Consider the following 24,752-nt stretch of genomic DNA (forward strand, 5'->3'; position numbering starts at 1 on the left):
AGCACACGGTGCTTCGCGGGGCCCAGGTCCCCACTCTTACCTTCTCGAACTCGCCGATGGGAGCAGGGCAGCTGGTGGGATCCTGGCACACACACATGGGGGTGTTGCTCTCATCCAGCTCGCACACCTTGCCGTGTTTGCAGTGGTGGTTCTGGCAGGGGTCTGGGAGATAGAGCATAGTGTCAGCTCACCAGGGTGGCACATTCCCCCACACTACACAGACGGGAGTTTGGGGCTGACCGCTTTGGGCTGTACTGGACTCCCAGCACCAGAGTTTTAAGCATCTCCCAATCCCCTGTGCTCAGTCACAGAGTTCAGGGGAGCAGTTGGCCCAGTCTACGGATTAGAGATTCAGTTCAAGGTCGGGACTAGGCCCCTTTTCAGAGGGCTAGAACCTCAATCTGGGACTCAGAAACCTAGGGTGCCTATGGATCCCCCAATGACTGAAACAACATCTAGATTCTCAGCTCTCTGCTGAGCAACCACAGGACAGCATTTCTCGATTCAAAGCACTCTCTAGAATGACTTGGAAGACTGAGCTGTTGTCATGGATTCAATGGGCTGTGAGGTCCAACAAAATAGAATCAGGTGTCCACAAAGGAAAAGGAAGAACCCAGAACCACAGTAGACAATGGGCCCAGCTATGACAGGAAACAATGGCTGGGCATGGAAGAGGAAAAGGATATGACTCAAGACCCCATGCCCAGCCCCTGCTTCAGCAAGCCTGCCCAGCTCTCTCCAGACACCCTTAACTGTCCCCTTGAGAAAGCTAAAGTGGGTGCTGGGGATTTGAACTTGGGTCTTCACGCTTGTGCAGCAAGTGATCTTACCCACTGAGCCATTTCCTTGGGGCTTCCATCTGCACCACTGCTTTGTTAAGACATAGAAGCCCTGGTTCAAGCCAGGCGGTGGTGGCGCATGCCTTTAATCCCAGCACTCGGGAGGCAGAGCCAGGTGGATCTCTGTGAGTTCGAGGCCAGCCTGGGCTACCAAGTGAGTTCCAGGAGAGGCAAAAAGCTACATAGAGAAACCAAAAAAAAAAAAAAAAAAAAAAAAAAAAAGAAGCCCTGGTTCAAAGGATTCAAATCTCGTTTGAATCTCTACTTCCAAAGTCCATGCCCTTGATCCCTTGGACACAGATGCCTCAGCCTATAGGCTGAAGCCTGGGGCCCTGAGACACTCCCTCTGTACTTGAGCCATCAGACTTTACATCCGGTTCCTTTCCTATAGGCCCTGCTTCCTTGGGCCAAGTGGAAATTGAATGAGCCAGTCAGCTTTTTCAGATGGGCTCCCGGGAGGAGCTTGAGCCCAGGCTGAGGCCCTGGGGGAATCTTGGTGACCAGATGTGACCATGACTTCTGTGGGAATGTGACACCCAAGTGTGGAGTTTCCTCTGCCCTTCACAGCTTGGACGGGCCTGGCTATAAATAACTCTATCCCAGACTCCCCTGGCCTGAGGATTCCCAGCTGGCCTTCCACAGCTACCAGGGCCCCACAATGCATCTCCTTGGTCAGAAACTTCCTGTGAGCTGTCCTTGGGCCTCCACGCAGGCAAGGGCAATCCAGATGTGCCAAGTGTCAGAAGAGACTTACTCTCAGCCACCACCTCCTCGACAGTTTCCTCAGCACCATCCTCAAACTCGCCCATTTCCACCTGGACTGGATTGGCACCCACGGGCACCTGCCATGGAAAAGAGAGAATGAGGCCAGGGGTCCCTACCCACCCCCAGACCTGGGAGAGAGCTGCAGAGAAGGAAGAGGGACCTACATGAAAGCTTCAGAAACCCAAAGAGGGTGTGAGGGACACACCGGAAAAAAGTGAGCTGGACCCAGATCACAGTGCAAAAGCTAGGGTGGAGAATTTAGGGGAAAGCCTATATTTATTATTAGTTTGTTCAATTTATTATTCTAGACTAAATATGTCTAGAGCCCTGAAATTCCATAAAGATAAATCAGAGGCCTCCCAGATGTTAGGACAAACAGCATACCAAGCCCTCTACTCCTGCCAGGCCCAACTGTATGGGTCCCTTTGTCTCAGACCAGGGGAAACTGCGGGTAATAAGAGAAGAAATATGAAACGCAAACATTTCTGAATCCTCCCAACCCCAGAGCTCCACTGAAGCTTTGGGGAACAGTCAGGAGTGTCTGGGGATATTCAGGTTAATATCTGTGTCCTGTGTGCACACAGGGAAAGGATGTGTGTCCCATTCCAGTGAGGAGACCCACTACACTTGTCTGGATGGCCCAAGGAAGGGAGTAGGCAGAAGGGGGTCGGGGGTGGGGGTGGGGAGTGGGGCGGGGCAGGGGCAGTCACCACCACTACACCACATCCGTACCCCAGTCTCCTCGACCACGGTTTCTTCTGCCACTATTTCCTCAGCCGCTTCGGTCTGCTGCTGCTGGAAAAGAAGACAGGATTCCGAGAGTTGGTCAAGGCCAAGGCCAGCTTCCTCTCTGAAGCGTCACTGGTTAGGAACGCAGCCTGGGGGCACTGAGGTCTCAGGCTGGACCACACAGTGCAACTCCATTCTCCTTCCTTCCTTTAAAAAATTCGTTATTACATTTCTTTTATTTGTATGTGTGAGTTATGTGTGTGGGATGGAGTAAGCACCCATGCCACAGTGAGGCAACTTGTGGGAGTTGGTTCTCTCTTTCCACCATGGGGATCCTGGAGATCGAACTCAGTTTGTCAGACTTGGCTGCTGAGTCATTTCACTAGCCCGCTCTTTATTTCTTTTTGTAAAGTGTGGGATTCTTCATGTATTCGTGTGTCCCCTTGCACTGGGGCTGGGCCAATCTTCTCTGTATCCTTCCAACTTTAGTCAATCTACTGCTGGAGCAAGCCTTCATCTCATTATTTCATTTCATTTGGACAGGCTCTTGCTACAGAGCACAGGCTGGCCTTGAACTGGCCAGTTATGTTTCAGCCTTCCAAGAGCTGGGACCATGAGCATGAGCTACCACACTTGGCTTTTTTATACTTTCCACCAAACCATCTAGCCCATCTATTATTTTACTGACAGGAGCATTTCTGCTGGTCAAGTCTCAATACAGCCTGAAAACAAAAAACACAGAAGAACTCGCAGATGGGGAAACAGAGACCCAGACAGAATGAACACCCTCTGTGACTTCTAACAGATGTCAAACCTTCCTGCCCCTCATGTGTGACTCATTTTATTGTTATTAGAAAATTGCCCTCCTGACATTTCAGACTCCAGGAGGAGCGGGACGGGGTGTGGCCAGGGGAGGGGGTGACACAAAACTTGGAGGCCCCTGATTGGCCGTAACTGCTTCCAAAATTATAGGCCACTGCACCAAGTCTTCTGCCTGCCTGATGAGCTTGGCCAGAAGCTGCCATCCACCCGCTAGTGAAGAGGGCAGGGAATGCCATTGAAAGAAGCTGTTTCTAGCCAGGCGTGGTGGCGGCACACGGAACCTAGGATTGGGAGTTGAAGGCAAACTGTATATAGAGAGACTCTGGAAGGGGTAGGGGGGCTAGGACCTCATTTGGCCAGATGGGCTCTCTTTAAATGTCTTTCTTCTTTTTTTTGTTCCATCTTGTGTTACATCCACACATTCCTGAAGATGGAGTAATGGCCATTTCTGGTTCATTCTGATGGCAACCTCTCCCTCTCCCTGAAAGCCTGCCCAGTTCCAGCCTCAAGATCTGATTGGGGCTGCCCCATCCCAGGCCTCCTACAGCCTCCGATGTCATAATCTCTGTCTGCATCTCCTCTACATCCAGACCTCACGCCCCCACCCCCACCCCCGTCGCCCCCGCAACTCACCTGGAGTCTGTTACATATAATCAAATGGCTTCATAGACTCAGAAGCCAACCTGTTCCTTTCCCAGGACCTACGTCCTTTCCCAGCTTCCTTCCCACCAACAGGCCTTCATCCCTGCTTTGACACCCTCAGAGAAGAGGTTCCAGCTAATGGGAGCCTGAACTGCTGTGTAAGCTCTGACCTGTGGGGTACAGAGAGCTCTCTCTTTTGGAACCTTTTCCCAATAGTTTCTTCCCATTGTTTCTCCTAACCATGCTGACTTAAGAAAAAGACTTACATATTTTTTCTTTAATTTTTAGATTTCTTTATTTTATTTTATGTGTATGAGTGTGTTGCTTGCATGTATGTCTGTATTCCATATGCATGCCTAGTACCCACAAGATGTCAGAAGAGGGCAACAGGGCCCCTGGTTGTAAGCTACCTATGGGTGCTGGGAATTGAACTTGGGTCCTCTGCAAGTGTTCTTAACCACTGCATCATCTCTCTAGCTCCTTTTTCTTTTAAGACAGGATCTCATGTAGCCCAGGCTACCCTCAAACTTACTATGTAGCTGAAGATGACCTTGAATTCTGGAACCTCCTACCTTTACCTGCCAAATGCTAGAATTATAGGTGTGTTCCATAAGTCTGGGTTTACGAAATGCTGGGGACTGAACCCAGGGCCTTGTGCATGAATGCTAAGCAAGCACCCTACCAACTGAGCCACATCCCAGCCCTGCTGTCTCCTCCAGCACCTAGAGAAGGTTCAGAAGCTGGGGAAAGTGGGGTGAGTTAGAACTCAGGCAGCATCTTTGGGTACTTACAGGGGCTGCCAAGGCCCTCCCGGCCAGGCAAAGGAGAAAGAAGATCCAGGCCCTCATGGTGCTGGGAACCCTGTGGGGAGAAGAGAATATGGGTCAGCAAGAGACACTTCCTTCTGCGTTCCTGAGATGTGAAAGGTGACTTCAGGTGGGACTGTTAGCCGAGACCCGACCTGTATTAACCTCTTGGCAGTGAAGAGGAAGCCTCATTTACGGCTAAGATGCCCTTTGTACCTCTGACGCCCATTGTCCTACTTCTTAATGCAAAAAGCAGACATGGCCTGGAGCCTCCAAGGGAAACTATGCAGCTGCAGTGAACGGAAGTGGTTTGTTTGCTTCGTGGTTCTTCCCACCTCCCAGTTTCCTTCTATTGAGGATAAAGGTACGGGAGTTTTCCATTTATGGTCATGAGATGAAGTCTCCATTCTAAGTACACTGATTGCGGTTTTTTAATTGGTTGGAAAAAACGATGGGCTAAAAAGTCAAGTTTGGGCTCTTTGATCCCTCTTTGTTCTAAGGCTTTTTCCCCCTATTCAAGCTCTCCCTCCTCCACTCCTCCCTCCTAGCCCCTCCCTCCCCCTCCCCCTCCCTCCCCCTCCTCCCCTTCTTCCTCCCCACTCCCTCCTCTGCAATGGGAGAGGTCAACAGGAATCAGAGACAATGAGATACACTTGAAAGCAAAGCCCAGGGCTCTGGGGTGGTGGGAACATTTTCTCCACTCTACCCAGAGGGATCCTCCAGGGACATGGCCCAGCAGTGTCCCTGTGTTGAGCTAAGATCTAGAAAGTCCCCCTGGTCACTGCTCTGACCCAGCTTTCCGGATGTTGAACTTTGAACTCCTACACTCAAGTCTTGGAAGGGACCTTGGAGCAGAGACCTCTGCTAATGACCTAGGGACCTGAGGTGGGGACATCTGACTCCTTGTGCTGACCAGACGGGCTTCTGCTACCAAATGATCTAGAAAGTTCTTCCTAAATCTGCCTCTCTCAAGCTTGTGGTCTATCCTGTCTCTTTCTATAGACTCACCAAGCAAACTTGCTCCCTCTGCCTCTCAAGAGCTTTCAAAGGAGCAACGGCGATGCCTTCCTGATCTGGTTACCCGAGAGTTCCCTATCAGCCCCACCAATCCTAGCTTTTTCTAAGACATTCTCAACCAACAAAACTTGGTGCTGGGAGATGCCTTGGCAGCATGGGCAAAACTATTAAACTTGGATTCGATGCCCAGGGTTCTCACTCTACCTCGATATTGTCTCCATGTGTGGGTTAAATTCCTTGTTCTCTCTAAACCTTGGCTCCCTATCTGTCAAGAGAGAGGGTTAGAGGAGGCAAACTTTGAGATAATGGATGCAGTCTTTAAAATGCTTACAGTAAGCCGGGCAGTGGTGGCACACGCCTTTAATCCCAGCACTCGGGAGGCAGAGGCAGGCGGATCTCTGTGAGTTCGAGGCCAGCCTGGTCTCCAGAGCGAGTTCCAGGAAAGGCGCAAAGCTACACAGAGAAACCCTGACTTGAAAAACCAGAAAAAAAATAAAATAAAATAAATAAAAATAAAATGCTTACAGTAATGGAAGGCTCGGGGTGTAGCAGAGGAGTGGAGCATATGTTTAGCTTTCTTTCAGTCCCTGACACCAAACAAACACACACAAGGAAAGCTGTCTTGACATATCCCCTCCTCCAGTATCCACCGTCTTCCCTTGGGTAATAGTATTTGGGAAAAAAAAAGGTCCAGGTTCCAAACATCTTTGAGCTGAGGACAGCAGTACAGAGCTTGGCTAGAATGCACAAGGCCCTGAACTCCATCTACAGCACCACAGAACTATTCCGATGGGACCAGAGTAGCAGAACAGGTAGAGGAGAAATGGACCACAGCGGTCCGGTGCTAGCTGAAGCTGGAAAGAGCCTCACCCCCCCTTCATGGTGTCGGCACGAAGCAAAGCTATAAAGGAGTCAGTGAATTGGTTTGGAAGCTTGTCATTGCTTCAGGACAGCTCTGGCTTCCTTTCCTAGTCAGTTTCTGGAACATTCTTCCCCCTCTCACAGCTGTTCACTTGTTTCCCTTCTCGCTTCTCCGTTTGGAAAACACGAGTTCAACATCCTCCGTGTGTGGCTTTGGGCCGACGGACCAGGAGGGAGAGCATCAATGAGGGACTTGTCTGAGGCTGTTTGGAATGGAAAGATCAAAGCGGGGCTGGCAGCTAGAGCCCACGTGTCACCCAGGCCAGGCTTCAACAGCAGAGAAGCGAAGTCACTGGAGAGAGAGCCAGGCTAGGACCAGGCATGCCTGGTTTCAGTTTTAGGTTAGAGGGTTAGAGAGACGACTCCTGAGTCTGGGTGCCCCGTCTGAGCAGAAGAAGGAGGGGATCTTGGGACCCCAAGACGGTCCTTCTTCCACCATCCCACTCTCTCATATGCCCTGTCTCAGGCACTAAGTCCCAGTGCTTCATGGCCTTAAGGCCCGAGGCTGGGTAAGGGTAGGGAGAAAACAGACATACAAACTCTCATTGTGGTCATTGTCCACATCTTAGTTCTGCCTTGTGCTGCTCCACCAATCCCAGAATCCTTTTCCTCAAGATGTCAGGGTGAGCAGATAGGGGAGCCCCTTAACTACTCTGGATGAAGAGCTACATTCCCGGCTTGCCCGTGAGACACATCTCTGAGGTTCTATATTATACCTCTAGCCAAAGAGGCTGGGGACCACCCTTCAGAGCCAGCTGGAGGCGCAACAGTCACCCCAGCCAGGTCAGAGCACAGGGTTAAGACCCTGTAGTCAGTACAAGGTAGTCGTGATCTTCCACACTCAAACCTGGGTCCTACAGACTGGGGAACATACAAACACCTTCAGAGTCTTCACAAGCCAACTTTCCAGGGATGGCCTGAGGCAGGTCTTTCTGCCCAAGAGAAAAATGAGGCCTAGAAAGGAAGATCCATACCCTTGCTAGCAGCCCAGCACATGAGTGACAGGTCTCAGCATGGTCTCTCAACCCTGTGTGATGTTTCCCTTGGCAGCTACCTGCTCCTGGGATGGTCATCAAGATGGTGCCCACTTGGGCCAAACTGGCCTGAGGCGTGGGTAGGAAAAATGCCCTGGGCAGGGGAGGAAGTGGAGGTGTATTACCCTTGGCTTGGTGACCGCCAAATACAGACACCCCTGGTCGGCACCCTGGCACCCCCTCCCCTGTTCCGTACATTGAGTCCCTTCCTTCTGCCTTTATTTGTTCTGGAGAGAGCTGAAAACTCAGCCTGGGCTGCCAGCAGGACCCGAAGCAGAGGTCACTGGTCTAGCTCTTCGGATGGAAGAGTTGGGATGGAAAAGTACAGCCAGCCCCCAGCTCACTTCCCATCAAACCTAAAGGGGCTCCTGGGAGCTCCCTGTGTACATGGAGAAGCCACTGAGTATCAAAACCCAGGGATAACCTTGGAACTGCGGGCGTTTAGACAGTGTGACTCAGAACCACAGACTCTTAGGACGACCGACCTTGGATGGAAAGTGTGTGGAGAAACGCAATCTCAGAAAACTTCCTAAGGGTCTCAGGGAGCTAGGCTGGCCTTGAACTTGATCTGTAGCCAAAGATGGTCTCAAATGCCAGATCCTCCTGCCTCTACCTTCCAAACACTGGGATTTATAGGCCTGAATCACTACACCCACTTTGGTTGGTTTGGGGGTTTTGGGGTGAGGGGGCTGTTTTTGTTTTTTGAGACAAGGTCTCACTATGTAACCAAAGCTAGCCTCAAATCTGTGATTTTCCTGCCTCTGTTTCCTGAGTGCTGGGCACTACCAGGTCAGGCCACAGGGGTTACTGAACCTTGAAATGCTGCCAGTGTGAAGGCCTTGTTGAGAAAGCCTGCCCCGGAAGAGCAGTGCCCCTAACAGACCAAGGCCTTTGCTGGACCATATGACTATGTCTATGCATGAAATTAAAAATACAAACAAACAAAAACAGAGATGAGGGTGTCAATTGATAAAGTGCTTGCTGTGGCTAGCATGAGGACCTGAGTTTAGACCCCCAGTATTCAGGTAAAAGCCAGGCGTGGCAGCACACGCCTGTAACTCCAGCACTGGGGAGAAGCAGAAACATAGGAATCTGGGACTTGCTGGCCAGCCAGTCCAGCTGAATCTGCAAGATAAAGGCCAGTGAAAGACCCTGTCTCAAAAACAAAGTACAGGGAGCTGAGGAGCAACAGCTAAGGCTGACTCTGGCTTCCACAAGCGCACTCACGCACGCACGCACGCACGCACGCGCACACACACAGGGAGAGCTCAGTATAATAGAAGTGGAATTGCATACCCCAACATCCCAAGCCTCTTGAAATAGCTCTAGGTTCCCCTAGAAACAGCCAGATACCCTTGGACAAGGAAGCCCCTAAGGTCCCTGTCTGTTCTGAGTTAGCGCAGTGGATTTTGGAGTGCCCCCTCTCCCCCCTTGCACCAGATTCTTTGTTTTTATTTCTATTTCTTGTTGGAAGGGATGAAGCTATGGGAAGCGGTTGGGGTGTCACAGATGCTAAAACCTAGAATTGGTTCTGGGCAGCTTAGAGGCGGCTCCAGAGTTTGTGGCTGGACACAGCCCTGCTGAAATTCCACAGAGTCTCCTAAAGTGCCACGTTTCACTTTGTCTAGACCAGGCTGGAGGAGTTCCTGATGCCTCTGCACCCTCCAGACCATGTGACTGGGTCCTGCTGGCGGCCTGGGCTGAGTTTTCAACTCTCTCCAGAACAAATAAAGGCAAAAGGAAAGGACTCAATGTACAGTCATCCCTGTGGCATCAGGGGTGACCACAAATGGAGGGGATAAGAAACATCAAATATCCAAGATGTAACATCTGGAAAGGACTAAGGGATTCCAAAAGCAGCAGATATGCAGCACACCAACCTCCCCATACCCCTCTTGTGTATGTGGCAGACATTACTAATCAATCATACAGTATTTTCCCCTCAAAAGTCTGGAGTGGCATCAGAAATTTGAACACCATTCTGACAGCCACTACTAGTGGCTTGCCATTGTGGGCCACATGATAGTTCTTTACCAAGCCTCTACTAGACAAAGAACTCACAACTTAGGGAGAGAAAATAATTCACTCAAATTCCTTGGGCAAGGTGGTTTCTGAGCCAAAAAATCAGAACTATCTATACTTTTATTGCAATTGGTTTTTTTCTATTGAAGTCTGACATCCTAATGTTACAATTAGTACAAGATGATCCAAAGAGGTCCTTTAGCCCAGGACTTTATATCAAGTCACTATCTCTGCTCATGGCTTCCCCACTAGATATCTATGGCCTGGCAGGCGAAAGCAGAGCTGATTTGCTGCCCAATACCCCTGGCTAGGGCAGAGGCTGTTCTCTAAAAGCTTCTGTTAAGTCATCATTTGCTGGCCCTGGCCCTACCCTGTGCAACCCAGCTGTCCCTGGAGTGGAAAGTGAGGCTGGGAGGGAGCAGGGATTGACACTCTACCGTGTAGGGGAAAGGTAGCTCCTCTGTCCCCAGGGATGGCTGGAAGCTGTGCCAGCCTCCCCTTCTGTCTGTTTAGGTTGGAGACTAAGGAGGGGCCAGTGCAAAGTAACTGCCTTGGGCCTAATGACCAAGTCACTGGGGCTGGGGTAGGCCACTGTAAGCCAGCAACGGGGGAGAGGAATTGCCCTCTCATGTGTTATGCATGATTCAGGGTCTACAGAGCCAGGTCAACTCCAAACTGACCAGAGCCTGGTAAGGTTTCAAAGATCTGGAGGCTGGACTCAGCCACCAACCTGCTGTATACTCTCAAAGTGAGTTACTTTCCCTTTCTGAGTTTCAACTTTTGTATCTTGGAAATAAAGGGGGCACTCGTGTGTGTGTGTGTGTGTGTGTGTGTGTGTGTGTGTGTGTGTGTGCGTGTGCATGTGTGTGTGTGTGTGTATGTGAGTACAATGCCTGTGGGTGTCCTCAAAGACCAGGAGGGGGCACCTAAATCCCCAGATCTAGAGTTACAGATGGCTGTGAGCTGCTGGGTCTTTGATAGAGCAGTAAGTGCTCTTAATGGCTGAGTCAGTTCTTCAGCCACCGTGCCCCTCCCCAGGTACATCTTGTGAGTATGAAAACCCTGATCCTCTTCTATTAACAGATGCTAGACATACATATGTTCACATAAATAAAAACAAATATTTTTTTTTAAAGATGTACTTAAAGAGCCAGGCGGTGGTGGCGCACATCTTTAATCCCAGCACTCAGGAGGCAGAGCCAGGTGGATCTCTGTGAGTTCGAGGCTAGCGTGGTCTACAGAGCAAGATCCAGGACAGGCACCAAAACTACATAGATAAACCCTGTCTCAAAAACACTAATATATATATATATATCTTCCTCTGTGGTGTGTGTGTGTGTGTGTGTGTGTGTGTGTTGCTCAGGGAGAAGAACATGAGGGTGTGGCTGCATTCCACACTTATTTTTAGCCATGCTTGTGGTAAAGTCAGTATCTACTTATTTAAACTCTGTGCCCCATGTGTTTGCCTGTTTATCTCCCCAGACTCATCCGCCAGCCCAAAAGGCCTCGACCGGCAAGCATTCTTTGCCTCACAGCCGCTGCTATTTAAAGCTTATTTTCAACATGGAAAGCTGCAGCTGGAAATGAAAAGCCCAGCTGTGCACTGGGCTGCAGAGCCCACAGCTGGATGAGGGTCCACCCAGAGCTGGTGCCAGCAGAGCCTTCTTTCCTGTTCCTCTCCCAAGACAAGAAAAGAGGCTGCTATTAAACGTGAAGGGTGCTGCCCCTTCCAAGGAAATCAGTGCCTGGGACTGGGTTCATGGGATATCGAGCTCAGCTTGCCCCCACCTGACAGATTGGGAAACCGAGGCTAAGACAGGTTGCTTTCACCAACAGCAAAATACCCTTCCTTCCTTCCTTCCTTCCTTCCTTCCTTCCTTCCTTCCTTCCTTCCTTCCTTCCTTCCTTCCTTCCTTCCTTCCTTCCTTTCTTTCTTTTCCTGTATATGATGTGTATATGCATTGTGTGCATACGTGTGTGCACGCGCGCGTCCTCTGTGTGTGTGTACACACTGTGTGTTCATGCTCTTTGTATTTGTGTGTGTGTGTGTGTGTGTGTGTGTGTGTGTGTGTGTGTGTGTGTTTAGAGACAAGATCTCTCTATGAAACCCTGCCTAGCCTGGAACTCACTTACATAGACCAGGCTGGCCCCTACCTCACAGAGATTCTTCTACTTCCTCTACTTCTTCTACTTCCCATGTGCTGGGATTAAAGGCTTGTGCTACTCTGCCCATCTACTTTATTTTTTGAGACAGATCTTTCACTAACCTGAAGCTAGTGAGCCAGCGAGGCAGGCTGGCCAGTGAGCTCTAGGAATCTGCTCTTCTCTGCATCCACCACGCCTGGCTCCCCATGTTGGGGCTGAGGATCAAAACTCAGGTCCTCAGGAGGCTTACAGCAGCAAGCACTTCAGACTGAGTCCTGGTCCCAGCCGGGATCGCCAGACTTTCTGTAGTGGAAGGCGCCCGCTCTTGGGAAACTGAGAAGAAGACTCCCAAATTGAAATGAATTGAAACAATGTATTTTTAAATACCGCTGTCAGCACTCTTGTTCTCTGGACCCTAAACGTTGGAGCTGCCAGAAGAAAAGGGACTTTGAATAATCCTATCTGTGCTCAAGTTGATTGTGCATCGTTCCGTTCCATCAAGCACCCTCTCCTGCCGTGACTGCCCGAAATAGGGAGGAAACCAGAGTCCAGGAAGAAGACAGATTAGTTCAAGGTGAAACAACACCTTCTGAGCACAGACCCAAGCCCCCTGTCTTGCAATGGGCCGCACCGGAGGCTTATCGCAGTCCTGGGGCCCCTGAGACGTGGGAGATGGAGACGGGGCTAGGAATTTGCTGTCGTCTTTGTATTCGGGGCGGGGATGGGATGGGGTGGTGGCGGTGGCGTGGGGGACTGGAACCTGACGGTCCCTGAATGTTCCCAGAGTCCCCTCCCAGTCAGTAGGCAGACCCTAGGGGAAAAAAAGGTTACCGTGGCAACTCGCATTCCTCTCCGAGTGAGTCACCAGGGAGAAGAGCCTCTTGGTGGGTGGGGCTTGGAGAAAGTTTCAAAAACTGACTCCTCAGAGCCGCCCCCTCCTCCCTCCCTCCCCCCTCCCCCCAGTGCAGCCTGTCGATGTGGCAGCTGATGGCTGAGTTAACTCTCTCGTCCCCTAACCGCTCCTTTCTGGTTTAATCCTTGGCAAATAAAAATTGGTTTCTGTTCTCGGCATCACACCCTTGCACCATTCTGGAGGTCTGATATCTGTTTGGGAAGATCTTAAGCCTGAAAACTGTGGACACCCATCATCTCTTTTACACACACACACACACACACACACACACACACACACACACACACACCACTACACTGTGCACACAATTTTCAGGAACTTTCAGAGACTCCCTGAAGCTATTCAAAGTCCAATTTATAGGCTTCAATTAGTTATCTGGCTTGGAAAGTCTTACAGGAATTCAGGTGCTCCAGGGACTGACCGTCTTCCTTGGGACAGGAAGACTAAACCCAAGGGAGATGCCTTTATGAGATCGCCCACAATCTGTGCCTAAAGCTTGCCACCCCACGTACATGCACTCACTACATGGACGCAAATGGTTCAAGAAACTTAACCTAGGGGATTTCCAGTGGAGGCACTTTCTCCCCTCAGGTATGCTAGCTGTCCCTGAGGAAGATGCCTGATGCCTGTTCCCTTTAGGCGAGACTTATCTCAGCTTTCCTGGGTGTTACAAACAGGAAGTTCACAGAACAGCTCGGAGCAGACAAGCATCCAACAGGCTGGTCTGAGTCTTGGGTGGATTCAGCAGTGAGGTGTGAAAGGTGTCCTGGAGCCCAAATCCCCCAGTCGCCCCCACCCCCATGCCCGGTGTCCCTCCTCCAATCACCTCGCTCCCTCTGTCTGGATTGTATCAATTGTTGGTTTTCTCAGATGTCTAGATACAGTAAAAACAATTGTTGGTGGGTTCCTGTGATGACCAGCTCTCAGAATTAGGATGGGAACAATGGCAATCCCAGGTGGGGAGAGACAATAGTATCTGACGCCACCGGGTGATGTGGGGGTGGACAGAGACTCCAGGGACCTGAGCCTTCCCAGAGGAGCTGAGTAAAGGGAATGCCTTGCCTTTGCTGTCCGCAGATCGGTTTATCCTTCTCAAAGTCCCATTTGGACAACAGCACTCTGACCCAGAACTAGCTGTCTGTTCTCCTGGACTAGGGGGCCAGCCAGATCCAGCAGGCTACCAGCCAGACTCTCCAGGCTGGCAGTGTGATGGGCAAAGGAGGATCAGATTCCCAGAAAAGGAGACAGCTGCCACCGAGGGTGACAGAGGACCAACGGCCTCTGCCACCGGAGAACATACAGAGAGAAAGTGCTCCCTGCAAATCCTGTCTATTTTCTCAGCAGAGCTACGGAGATGGCAAGTTCCCCTGTGAGTGAGCAACAGGCTTCCAGCCTGTGCCCTGAAGGGAAGCCTCCCTTCAGCTTACCTCCCCACACCCCCAGGCTAGTCAAAAGGAAGGGGCAGAGGGATGGATGCAGCTTACAGAAGGGCAGGGGTGGCGGGGTGGTGCATACCTCGGCGCAGGCAGGCAGGCAGGCAGCAGAACAGTTCTGGCAGTCTGAAGGGCTGCAGGAATGTGGAGGGCTTTAGAGGCAAGCAGCAGGAAGCCACTTGGAGCTCTGGGCAGGGTCTGTCTCACCCTCCGCCTCCACCCAAAGGCCCTCCTCCTCTTCTGTCTCCTCCTTCCCCTGGCCTGCCTCCCCCTCCTCCCCAGAGCCAAAGCTAACTGTCTTTTCTTCCTTCTTGCCTTGCCTTGTGGCAGGCTGTGCTACCCAGACACCCTGGCCCCACCTGCCTCATCTGTTCTGGGGCTGCTGCCTAAACAGACATGAGGGTCAGAGCTGGAACAGCCGCACGAGTCACCTAGAACAGCCCCGGCCTTGTTCAGTGCTAGGCCGAGGCCCGAAGAGTCCAAGGCATTACCCAAGAGCCGCAGGGGCACAGCTCAGCCCAGTGTCCTGGCTTTCTCGCCTGCTAGTGAACTTGACTGAACCCTCCCGCAGACTTAGGTGATGTGGAGATGGGCAGAGCAATTGGAGGAGTGGGGAGTCTGAGGAAACCAAATGCCGGATTTTCTCAGTGCCAACAAAACAAGCTGCCACTGGCGACAAGGGTGGCATCATCCTTGATGAGGAAGTGAGGTCTTGGTCTAAAAAGTCCCCTCTCACTCCAGTGGCACCAACCATAGATAAGTGAGGGGTTGGAATTTAGCTAGGAGACTGGCATCACCAGTACCTGACAAACCCAGAGAGCAATAATATTGATAGATCAGAAACAATAGGCAGGGTTGGTGGGGAAGCCATTGTTGACACAGCAGGCCTTCCACTTAGGAAGTTTGTTGTTCATTTTGGGACAAGGTCTCACATAGCCCAGGCTGACCACTTACTCACTACGTTGCTGAGGATAACCTTGAGTTTCTGATCTCCCTGCCTCTACTCCCTGGGTGCTGGGATTGCAGGTGTGTACCACCATGAGTAGTTTATACGGTGCTGGGGATTGAATCCAGGGATTAAGGCATGCTAGGCAAGCACTCTACCAATTAAGCTACATTCCCAGCCTGACTTAGATACTGTTAAGAGACCATTTAATAACAAGGGCACAAGCTCACACAGGGCAAACAGCTTGAAAAACAACACTTGACCAAAAGTGGTCCAAGAAAGCTGTCTATCATTTCAGCCTGGTTCTTCTTTCGGGAACGTGAACTGCCCCATCCATGCAGCCGCTCTTGACTGAGCACTTCGTGCCTGCCGACTTCAGGAGGTACCAGAATGGATGCTGCAGGAGCTTTGGGTGTGGCTAAAAGGATGTACCTCATGCCCAGAACCACTTCCTTGGTGATGCAGATCCTAAGGCTTCTCCTAGAGGGCCAGACTGGCAGAGCCTTCCTGAAAGCATAGATATTGAAGCAGTCATTGGGTTTGGATAACATGGAATTGGAAAGGGCAGGGAACAGTCTAGGGATAAACTTCTGCACACCAGGACCGCTATCTTGCTTGCCATATCCTCACTTACCACACTCCTCCTGGCCCACTTGGTCCAGCCAAAGCAGCTTGCCCTTAGTTCATCGGGCCCTCCAAAGCCATCCCTATGCCCAGTCTCTGTTCCTCACTCTTTTCTCTGCACAGCACTTTCCTGATCCTGGACTTTCTCAACCTTCAGAACTCTATTCTAATGTTGCTCCCTAGAGAGGCCCTTCTTGGCCACTCAACTCTCTTCTCACCTCTCTCACAGCAGGGTGGGTGCCCTTAACATCATTTCCCTTCCTCTTCCTATCTGTCACCATGTACTTTCTTCTCTTGACAGCAGCCCAGGAAAATAGGGGCTTCATGCGTCTTTCAGTCTGAAGGGTTTTAGTTAGCTAGTTTTGTTTTGTTTTCAATCAATAAATGGCCTTCTACTATCCCACCTGAAAAAAAAAACCAGAATGGAGTCTTTTCTTGGGGTTCTAGCCTGGGACAGAGACCCTCAGACCTCCTCCCTACCCTATGTACCTGGGCATTTTTCTGCAGAGAAGTCATGGCTTCCTCCTGGTTCTCCAAAGGGCCTGTGAAGAATCCAGAGACCTTTTGACTTGTAAGGCCCTGAACCCTCTCCCTGACCCAACAGCCAGGAGCTTTAGGTCGCCAAATCTGGGGGGCCAGCAGACTCCCCAGACATCTAATTTGTCCTTGGTACAGGGGTCTATTTTCATGGGATCGGTTGCTATAGCTCCGGCCATCGTGGAGTCTAAAATCAACTGCGGTCTCAGTTTGGTAAACCTAAGCAAAAGGGTCTACATCTGGTATCGACCTTGGGCTCCCAGTTAGCCTTGGGTGCAAATGTTGGAAACACGTTTGGGGCCAGGGGTTGAGGTAGAGTATGTGGGAATGCTAGTCAAGGCCCCTGGGAGGACAGAGGAGCTAGAATCTCATGGACCAGCCAGGTGGCTCAGCAGGTAAAGGCATGTGCCACCAGGTCTGACAACCTGAGTCCCACCCCACTAGCGAATTGTCCTCTACCCACAACTCACTCACCCAAGGTGGTGTGTTCACCCCACCCACCACCACTCAAATAAATAAATAAAAAAGAAATGAAAAGAGAGAATGATAGAATTCCAGGGAGGATTTGAATTCAGCATTAAAGAATGCTGAGGCACAGGAGTCCTGTAGCAAGGATGAGCCTGATCAAGACAGGGGGTCGCAGAGGTTAGAGCTGGGTCTCCTGCTTCACCCAGGGCTTCATGGGAAGGGAAGGAAGCATGGGAGGCCTGGTTGAGCTCCCTCTCTGCCACTAAGTCTCCATTAACGTTATACCTCAAAACCCTTAATCTTCAAAGTAAATTTATGCTCATTCCTAATCCTGTCTGAACTATTTTTTTTTTCCATTTGTGAACTGGAAAAGGCAATTGAATAACATTTCTTTTTGTGTGTGTGTGGTTTTTTGAGACAGAGTTTCTCTGAGTGTATTCCTGGCTATCCTGGAACTCACTTTCTAGACCAGGCTGGCCTTGAACTAAGAGATTTGCCTGCCTCTGCCTCCAGTGCTGGAATTAAAGGTGTGCGCCACCACCGCCCAGCTTTGAATAGCATTTTTTTAAAATGTGCATTTGTTGGGTCCCCTGGAACTGGAGCTACAGATGGTTGTGAGTTGCCATGGAGGTGCTGGGAATTGAACCTGGTTCCTCTGGAAGAGCAGTCGGTACTCTTAACCACTGAGCCATCTCTCCAGCCCCATGAATAACATTTCTTAAATACATACTTTGGATCAAGCAATAACCAAGTTTTTGCATAGATTTTCTAATGACCCTTACAACAAAACAGGAAGTGTGTGTGTGTGTGTGTGTGTGTGTGTGTGTGTGTGTGTGTGTTATAGAGGCCAAGAAAAGGTGTCAGGATTTCCCTGGACCTGGAGTCACCAGCGCTTGTGAGCTTCCCAATATGGGTGCTGGGAATCAAACTTGGGTTCTTTGCAAGATCGGCAAGCACTCAACGACTGAGCCACTGAGCCAACACCTGGACCTGTTTTTCTTTGGGCAAAATAAGAAGTCAGGACCTTGAGGTCCTTGTTCCCAGCCAACACCCCCTCCAGGTCCCTCCAGCCTGCTCCAGTTGCATCCCTCTATCCCACTGCCTTGGGGATGCCCTTGTGACATGACCTTCTGTTCCACATGCCTATTTTATGTGATGCTGAGGATGGAAACCAGGGCATCCTGCAAGCTAAGAGAGCATCCTGCAAGCTGGTGAGCTACGTCCCCAACTGCTTCCCTCTGCCTTCTAAGTGCTCCACTCCCACCTCTACTTCTGCTCACATTTCTTTGTCTGGCTTTGATCCTCCTGCCTCCATCTTGTAAGGTCCCATGATGATGTTACTTCACCTCAAAATTCGTAATCTACAGACTTCAATCCAGCCCCTTTCTCCTTGAATGGCTAGGAAATAGAGTTTTATAAGACCGTTGAGACAGTGTGGATGACAAAGCCTGGGGCCTTGATATCCTAGCCCAGGCTGAGCTGGTGCCAGCTTGGCCTGCTCTAGACGCAGGGCCAGGATCGTGTATCACAGCCTTCATGGCTGTGCCCTCTGTGTATCTGGCTCAGAGCCAAGGCTGCTGGGCTCACATGGCCAGGCACACCAGAGACTGATTCAGCCCATTGCCTTGTTACTGCAGCTTTCTCCAGTCAGATCTTCCCATTGGCTGGAAGACACAAAGATCCCATTGTCATCCAGGCCTTGGTCCCCTGGGCACAAAGGCTGCTGATCAGGGCAAGGCCAGATACAGCGGAGGATGAAATTTGACTTCAGCCCTTCCTTCCTCTTACCACACTCCCCCAGGCAGCTAGGAGCTCTCCCTCAGTGCTGTGCAATCCACAAAGGACTTTTCTCTTCTGGTCTCATTGAGTGGTGCATTGATTTGATATGTAAAGTAGCGAAGCTGGAGTTCTCTAAGATTGCCTTGACCCAGGTAGACTGGACAGTACTAGACAGTGATATCAGGGCTGGCTTTGCAGTCAGAGCTCTGGGCTCGAACCTGGGACAAGTTATTTAACTCTGTTTAAGTTGAGGCATGTTACGTAACTTCCAGCCTCAGTTTCCCCAAATGTAAACTGTACCCCTTACATGTTACAAAGTTCTTGTGAGTATTAAACAAGGTGATATGAGATGCATTTGGCTCCCTGTCAAATGCCATAAGCACTCCATAAACATTTATTTTTTTTTAAGATTTAATTTGTAATTATGTTCACATGAGTACAGATACCCTTGGAGGCCAAAAGAGGGTGTTAGATCCCTTAGAGCTGGAGTTATAGGTGACTGTAAGCCACCTGATGTAAGTATTGGGAACCAAATCTGGGTCCTGCTGTGGATATGGACAAGTACTCTGACATGCTAGAGATTTGTGGGGGTGGAGCTGTCGATCATTGGGTAGAGTGATTGCCTAGCAGTCATAAAGCCCTGAGAACAGTCTCCAGCACAGCATGGTAGTGCATCCCTGTCACTTAGGATGATGAAGAAAGACAGGAGCTCAATGTGTGAATGCTAGAGGTTCATGTGACGGTTCTGTGGCTCTTTCATTTTCCTTCAGGGCCTGGACCCACGCCTTTGAGGTGCAGGGTCTGCTCTGGCCTGCACTGTCTCCTGCCTCTCTGGGCCTGAATGGAGGAGGTAGGTGGTAGATTGCTCCTGCCTTTCCAAGTCCTGGTCTGTAATAGTCTAGCTGCTGGTTGAAGGCCAGGAACATTCACAGGCAGGCACCAATTTTCCGAACCTCCTAGAACTCCTTTCTGAAGGGAAGAGGAAAGCTGGACAGCCCAGCCCTGATGCGTGGCAGCTTTACACGGCCCTGACGTGGCCCACAAACCAAACCTCTGTCAGTTTCAGTGGCTGTGTGGGAAGCCAGGAATGATGAGGACTACTCAGAGGCCGAGACGTGGCAACCCAGCCCATGACTCAGCCATCTGGCCCAGAGGCAGCCTGGAGACTCCATGCATCTTCTGGGGATCTCAGATGCCCTAGAAGAAGAATCTAGCCCAGTCTCTACTCTGCATCCCTAGCTGGCCCCTAGTGGAAGGTTCTGTCTCCTGACAGTGCCCTGTTGTGCCACACTCCCCATTTCTAGCTCCTGGACCCTCTCACAGGCTCTCAGATTTCTTACTAGTAGCTTGCTTAGGGTCTGTGAAGTCCTAGGAATCCCACATGGAAGCCTACAGGGGCAAAAGGGCAGGGCAGGTTTCCAGATCTCTACCCGGCCCCCACTTGACTGCGGTGTCCTGCCTAACAGATCAGGGTTTTGACTAAGATTTCACATCTGAAAGTAATTTTACTACTTGAAAACAAATTTTGGTTTTTTGGGTTTTTTTGTTGTTGTTTTTTGTTTTTTGAGACAGGGTTTCTCTGTGTAGCTTTGCCCCTTTTCCTGGAACTCACTTGGTAGCCCAGGCTGGCCTCGAACTCACAGAGATTCTCCTGGCTCTGCCTCCCGAGTGCTGGGATTAAAGGCGTGCACCACCACCCGGCTGAAAACAAAATTTGAGGGGACTGGAGAAATAGCTCCATAGCTAAGAGCACTTGCTGCTCTTACAGAGGACCCAAGGTTCGGTCCTAGCACCCTACATCAGGAGGCTCACAATCACCTGCAACTCTAGCTCCAAGAGACCCAAAGCTCTTCTGGCCTCTGAGGGCACCTGCATGCATGTGTGGTGTACACACCACACACACACACACACACACACACACACACACACACACACACACACACATCTATCTTACTGTTATAAAAAAAATTGAGGTCGGGCCTGGTGGCCTATGTTTATAATACCAACACTCGGGAGGCTCGGGCAGGAGGATTGCAAGCTTGAGAACAGCCTGGTCTATGGGATGAATTCCAACCCTCTCTTCTGCAGGGTGAGCTCCTGTCCTGACAAAGAAATAAGTAACAAAACTGAAAACATTTCAAGTGTGCTAACGGACGTCGAGCCTACCGACTCTCTGTGCATATGAAGGTTCTAAGAGGAGAGCAAGGACCCCCAAAGGCAAGAGACCCACTTCCTGCAAGCCCCTGGATACCACGGCCCCTTCAGCACAGGCTGAAACAGTAAAAAAATAAAGTGATTGCTTTCGACCCTGAAGCCCAATGTCTTCCACCCAGAGACTGGTTCTTTCTCCCCTCTCAAAAGGTTTTCTCTTCAAACAAAACCCACCCACAGCAGATAGTTCCCTTGGGGCCACCAGTGAGAAACTGGAGTCTACTTTCATTAAGAACCCAGCATCTCCCAGCCTCTCCTCCCTGCTCTCATTGTCTTCAGAGAGGAGAGACAGCATCCAACCTGGGTGTCTGGAGTTTGTTTTTATGATTTGGACACGGGCTCTCATTCTGGCTGACCTGGAATTCGCCATCTTCCCTGCCCAACCTCCAGAGTGCTGGGATCACAGCTGTCCATCACCAGCCCTGTAGCTTGGGTTTGAAAAGAGCGGCCTGCTTTCTTCTCAATCCATGTCTGGTCCTCCTCCTCCTCATCTTTCCTCCTTTCCGTCCTTCTCAGCCTTTGATTTCTGTTTGCTTTTAACTTTTAAAAAAAATTACATTGGGGGCGGGTCTACACCGTACATTTGGAGACAGAAGGATAACTGGATAGAGTCAGTTCTCTCCTTCCACCATGTGGGTCCCAGGAATCGAACCCAGGTCCTCAGCCTTGGCAGTAAGCACCTTGACCTGCTGAGCTATGTGGCTGTTTTCTCCACCTTTTAAAAAGAGCACGAGGTGGGAAGCCGAGAGAGCCAAGCTCCTCACTAGTCAGACGAGGACATGGGCAAGTCAACTCCCACCTTTCTGTCTTGCTTTACCCAAACTTGAGATGGGCATGCCAGCTTCAGCTGACCTTCTCAACAGCAGGAAACAAGGGGCAAGCAAAGTGGTAGCCCCAACTCTGTCTTTCTTTTTGTGTCTCCAGCCATTTTGCTGATTTAATTGTAAGCAGGGTTCTACAGCTAATAAGATGTCTGAAAAAAAAAAAATCAAATCCTTTAGAACTACCTTTACCCTTTAGAAATCACTTTTCTTTTAGACCGGGTCTCACGATGTATGTAGCCTTGACTGACCTGGAACTTGCTATGTAGACAAGGTTGGCCTCAAACTCAGAGATCTGCCTGTCTCTGCCTCCCGAACGCTGGAATCAAAGGTGTATGCCACCGTTGCCCATCCCAGAAATGTTTGTCTATAAAAGGACTGAGGATTGAACTCGGAGCTTTGAGCATGCTAACCAAGTCACCTACCACCAAGTTACACACTCAGCAATCTTTTAGACTTTAAACTCAGTGTTTGCCTTTCTTCCTCTTCCATCGGCCTCTCTCTCTCTCTCTCTCTCTCTCTCTCTCTCTCTCTCTCTCTCTCTCTCTCTCTCTCTCTCTCTCCCTCCCTCCCTCCCTCCCTCCCTGAATCCCTCACTCAGGGCTCAATGGTTGTCTTCTCCAGGCAGAGCTACGGGATTCTCTACCTCACGCCCCAAAGCTCCCCACTGACCTAGATTCTGGTCTCCTGTGTGGCCTTTTATTTGCAGCACAGCCTAAGATTCCAGAACAATGAGTGAGACCTGAGACCTGAGAGCGGGGGCAGATCCTAGCCAGATATCCCATCTGGTCCCAGGCTGCAGTCTCCGGCCCCGCCTCTCCCGCACTGAGCAGCCGCCTCTCCAGCCCCCGCCCCACGGAGTCATTCTCCTGATTCAGACATTTTTGCAGTGTGAAATCACCGCCATTGGGGCCAGCTGAAGCTGGGAGCGTGCCTCTGGCCACTGCAGCAGCTCTAGGCCCTCCCCTCCACTGCCACGTCCCCACACCCTCCTCTGCTCCAGGCCCTCAGAATCTCCCTGTGATTTCTCCCAGCTTTGCAGAGAAACACAGACCGAGTGACCAAGGCAAGCGGGATGGAGCTCTATGATCTCCCCATAGCTCCTGCTACAGACCTGGGACACAGTCCATCCCCCGAGTGAGGCCGTCAGTCGGATTTGTTAAATCAGGGCGGAGACAGAGTGAAAGGACAGGAGAGCCCCAGAAGGTGACAGAGAAGAGACAAACAAAGAGATGCATCAAGGCTGAGAGACAGAGAGGCATAACCTATACCACAGAGAAAGAAACAGAATGTGATCCAGTGACCTCTAAACTGGATGGGAGGACGGCACCCGAGCCCATCCAGGCACTGTCTTTGCTCAGGGCTTACCTTTGCTGGATTTGCTATTTCCTGTTGATTAGGGCTCCAGTTTTAAAGTTACATGTTAACCCATGGGTTTCTGTCCAGTGACACAATCTGATTTCCTTGTTGGACACTAATCAGTATCTCATCTGACCCAGCAGCCTTTCCCAGCATCTGCTCATTCATTCAAGGCCTGTCTGCACATAATCTTTTTGAATTCCTGAATTCCCTTTGTATTATCTGTCAGCTGCTTCTGTTTCTTCTTCTTCTCCTCCACCTCCTCCTTTTTCCTACTCCTCTTCCTCCTTCTTCTTTTCTCTTATTTGTGAAGTAGAAGTAAAAATAATAATAATAACTTTTTTGCTTTTGAGACAGGATCTAACGTAGCCTAGGCTAACGTAGCAAGATGTAGCCTATGTAGCCAAGAATGATCTTGACCTGATCCTCCTGCCTCTGCCTCCCAATCACTAGAATTAGAGGTGTGCTGTGTTACACTCAGCTCTGGCCAGCATCCCTACAGGAAATGCTGCCTCAAAAAACAACAAACAAACAAACAACAACAACAAAACCCTGGAAAAACAAACAAACAAAATCCTTCCTATTAAGGCAAGTGTGCATCTTTGGTGGCCCATACCTACATTCCTACCACTGGAGAGCCTAAGGCAAGAGTCTGAATGGTCAAGGCTAGTCTGGGCAACATGGTTAAGACTCTCTCTCTCTCTCTCTCTCTCTCTCTCTCTCTCTCTCTCTCTCACACACACACACACACACACACACACACACACACACACACACACCTATATTTTAATGAGAGGCAGACCTAACATGAGACTGGAATGAAAGGGAGAGAGGCCAGAGGAGAGGGCAGAAGCTATATGGGAGAGATGGGGATGGGGTGAGGGAGGGAGAGAGAGAGGAGAGCTGTCAAAAAGGGTTAGTAGGGCTGATGCAGATGCCTCAATGGATAAAGTCACTTGCCACCCAGCCCAGTGGTCTGAATTTCACCCCCAGGACCCACAGGGTGGAAGGAGGGAACTGACTCCCAAAAGCGGTCTTCTGACTTCCTCAAGCATACTGTGACCCCCACACACACACACACACAAACACATATGCACACACATAAATACATAAATAAATGCAATTAAGAGACTAGCATTAGGCTGGAGCAGCTCAGTGGGAGAGAGCTTGTTTAGCACTCATTAGGCCCTGGGCACAATCCACAGTGGCACAAACTCCTCCCCCTCCCCACTCCCCACCCTACTACTAGTGGAGACCTGAGACTTCCATGCACACACAGAAAGCTAAGAATGCCCAGAGGAGGGAGTAGAGTGGAGATGAGCACAATTTCATTTCCTTCTTTATACCTCCATGTAGAATTTCTTATTAGCACATAATCTTGTCTATTTCACCCTTTTAAAACTGGGGATCAAGGGGCTGGAGAGATGGCTCAGTGGTTAAGAGCACTGGCTGTTCTTCCAGAGGTCCTGAGTTGAATTCCCAGCAGCCACATGGTGGCTCACAACCATCTGTAATGAGATCTGGTGCCCTCTTCTGGCCTGAAGGGATACATGCAGGCAGAACACTGTATAGATAATAAATAAATAAATCTTAAAAAACAAAAACAAAAACAAAAACAAAAACTGAGCATCAAGGCCTGGCATAGTGGTACATGCTCAGCACTCAGGAGGCTGAGGCAGGAAGATCACAAGTACAAGGTTAGCCTGGGTTACATAGTATGACCCTGCAACCCCAGCACTCCTGAGGGAGAAGCAGATGGATTTCTCTATGTGTTGGAGGACAGCCTGGTCTCTATAGCAAGTTCCGGGCCAGCCAGTGCTCCATAATGAGACCCTTTCTCAAAAATGATTAGAGGAGATGGTTTAAGAGTGTGTACTGCTCTTGCTAAGGATTCAAGTTAAATTCCTAGCACTCATGAC

At 50.2% G+C, this 24,752-nt stretch overlaps 1 protein-coding gene, 1 long non-coding RNA gene and 1 other non-coding gene across 6 annotated transcripts in view; 1 reads left to right on the top strand and 2 right to left on the bottom strand.

Moving 5' to 3' along the window:
* Positions 1-14,641, bottom strand: part of Sparc (secreted protein acidic and cysteine rich) — a 27,285-nt gene extending 12,644 nt beyond the window's left edge. The window contains exons 1-5 of one of the 4 annotated variants that reach the window (XM_006984880.4): positions 14,171-14,641; positions 4,589-4,658; positions 2,337-2,399; positions 1,594-1,681; positions 41-162 (exon numbers count right to left, since the gene is read on the bottom strand). In XM_006984880.4, coding sequence (XP_006984942.1) covers positions 41-162; positions 1,594-1,681; positions 2,337-2,399; positions 4,589-4,645 — 330 coding nt within the window. In that variant the 5' untranslated portion in view covers positions 4,646-4,658; positions 14,171-14,641. The other 3 variants (XM_006984881.4, XM_076578419.1, XM_076578420.1) reach the window with 3 other exon arrangements.
* LOC121831876 (U6 spliceosomal RNA) lies at positions 2,741-2,842 on the bottom strand. Its single transcript, XR_006075475.1, has one exon. It is a non-coding gene; the product is annotated as a U6 spliceosomal RNA (small nuclear RNA).
* On the top strand, positions 13,598-20,755 carry LOC121831798 (uncharacterized). Its single transcript, XR_006075382.2, has 3 exons — positions 13,598-14,024; positions 19,213-19,292; positions 20,531-20,755. It is a non-coding gene; the product is annotated as an uncharacterized LOC121831798 (long non-coding RNA).
* Positions 20,756-24,752: the final 3,997 nt, after the last annotated feature.

Source organism: Peromyscus maniculatus, chromosome 8, assembly GCF_049852395.1.
Source record: "Peromyscus maniculatus bairdii isolate BWxNUB_F1_BW_parent chromosome 8, HU_Pman_BW_mat_3.1, whole genome shotgun sequence".
Classification (NCBI taxonomy): domain Eukaryota; kingdom Metazoa; phylum Chordata; class Mammalia; order Rodentia; family Cricetidae; genus Peromyscus; species Peromyscus maniculatus.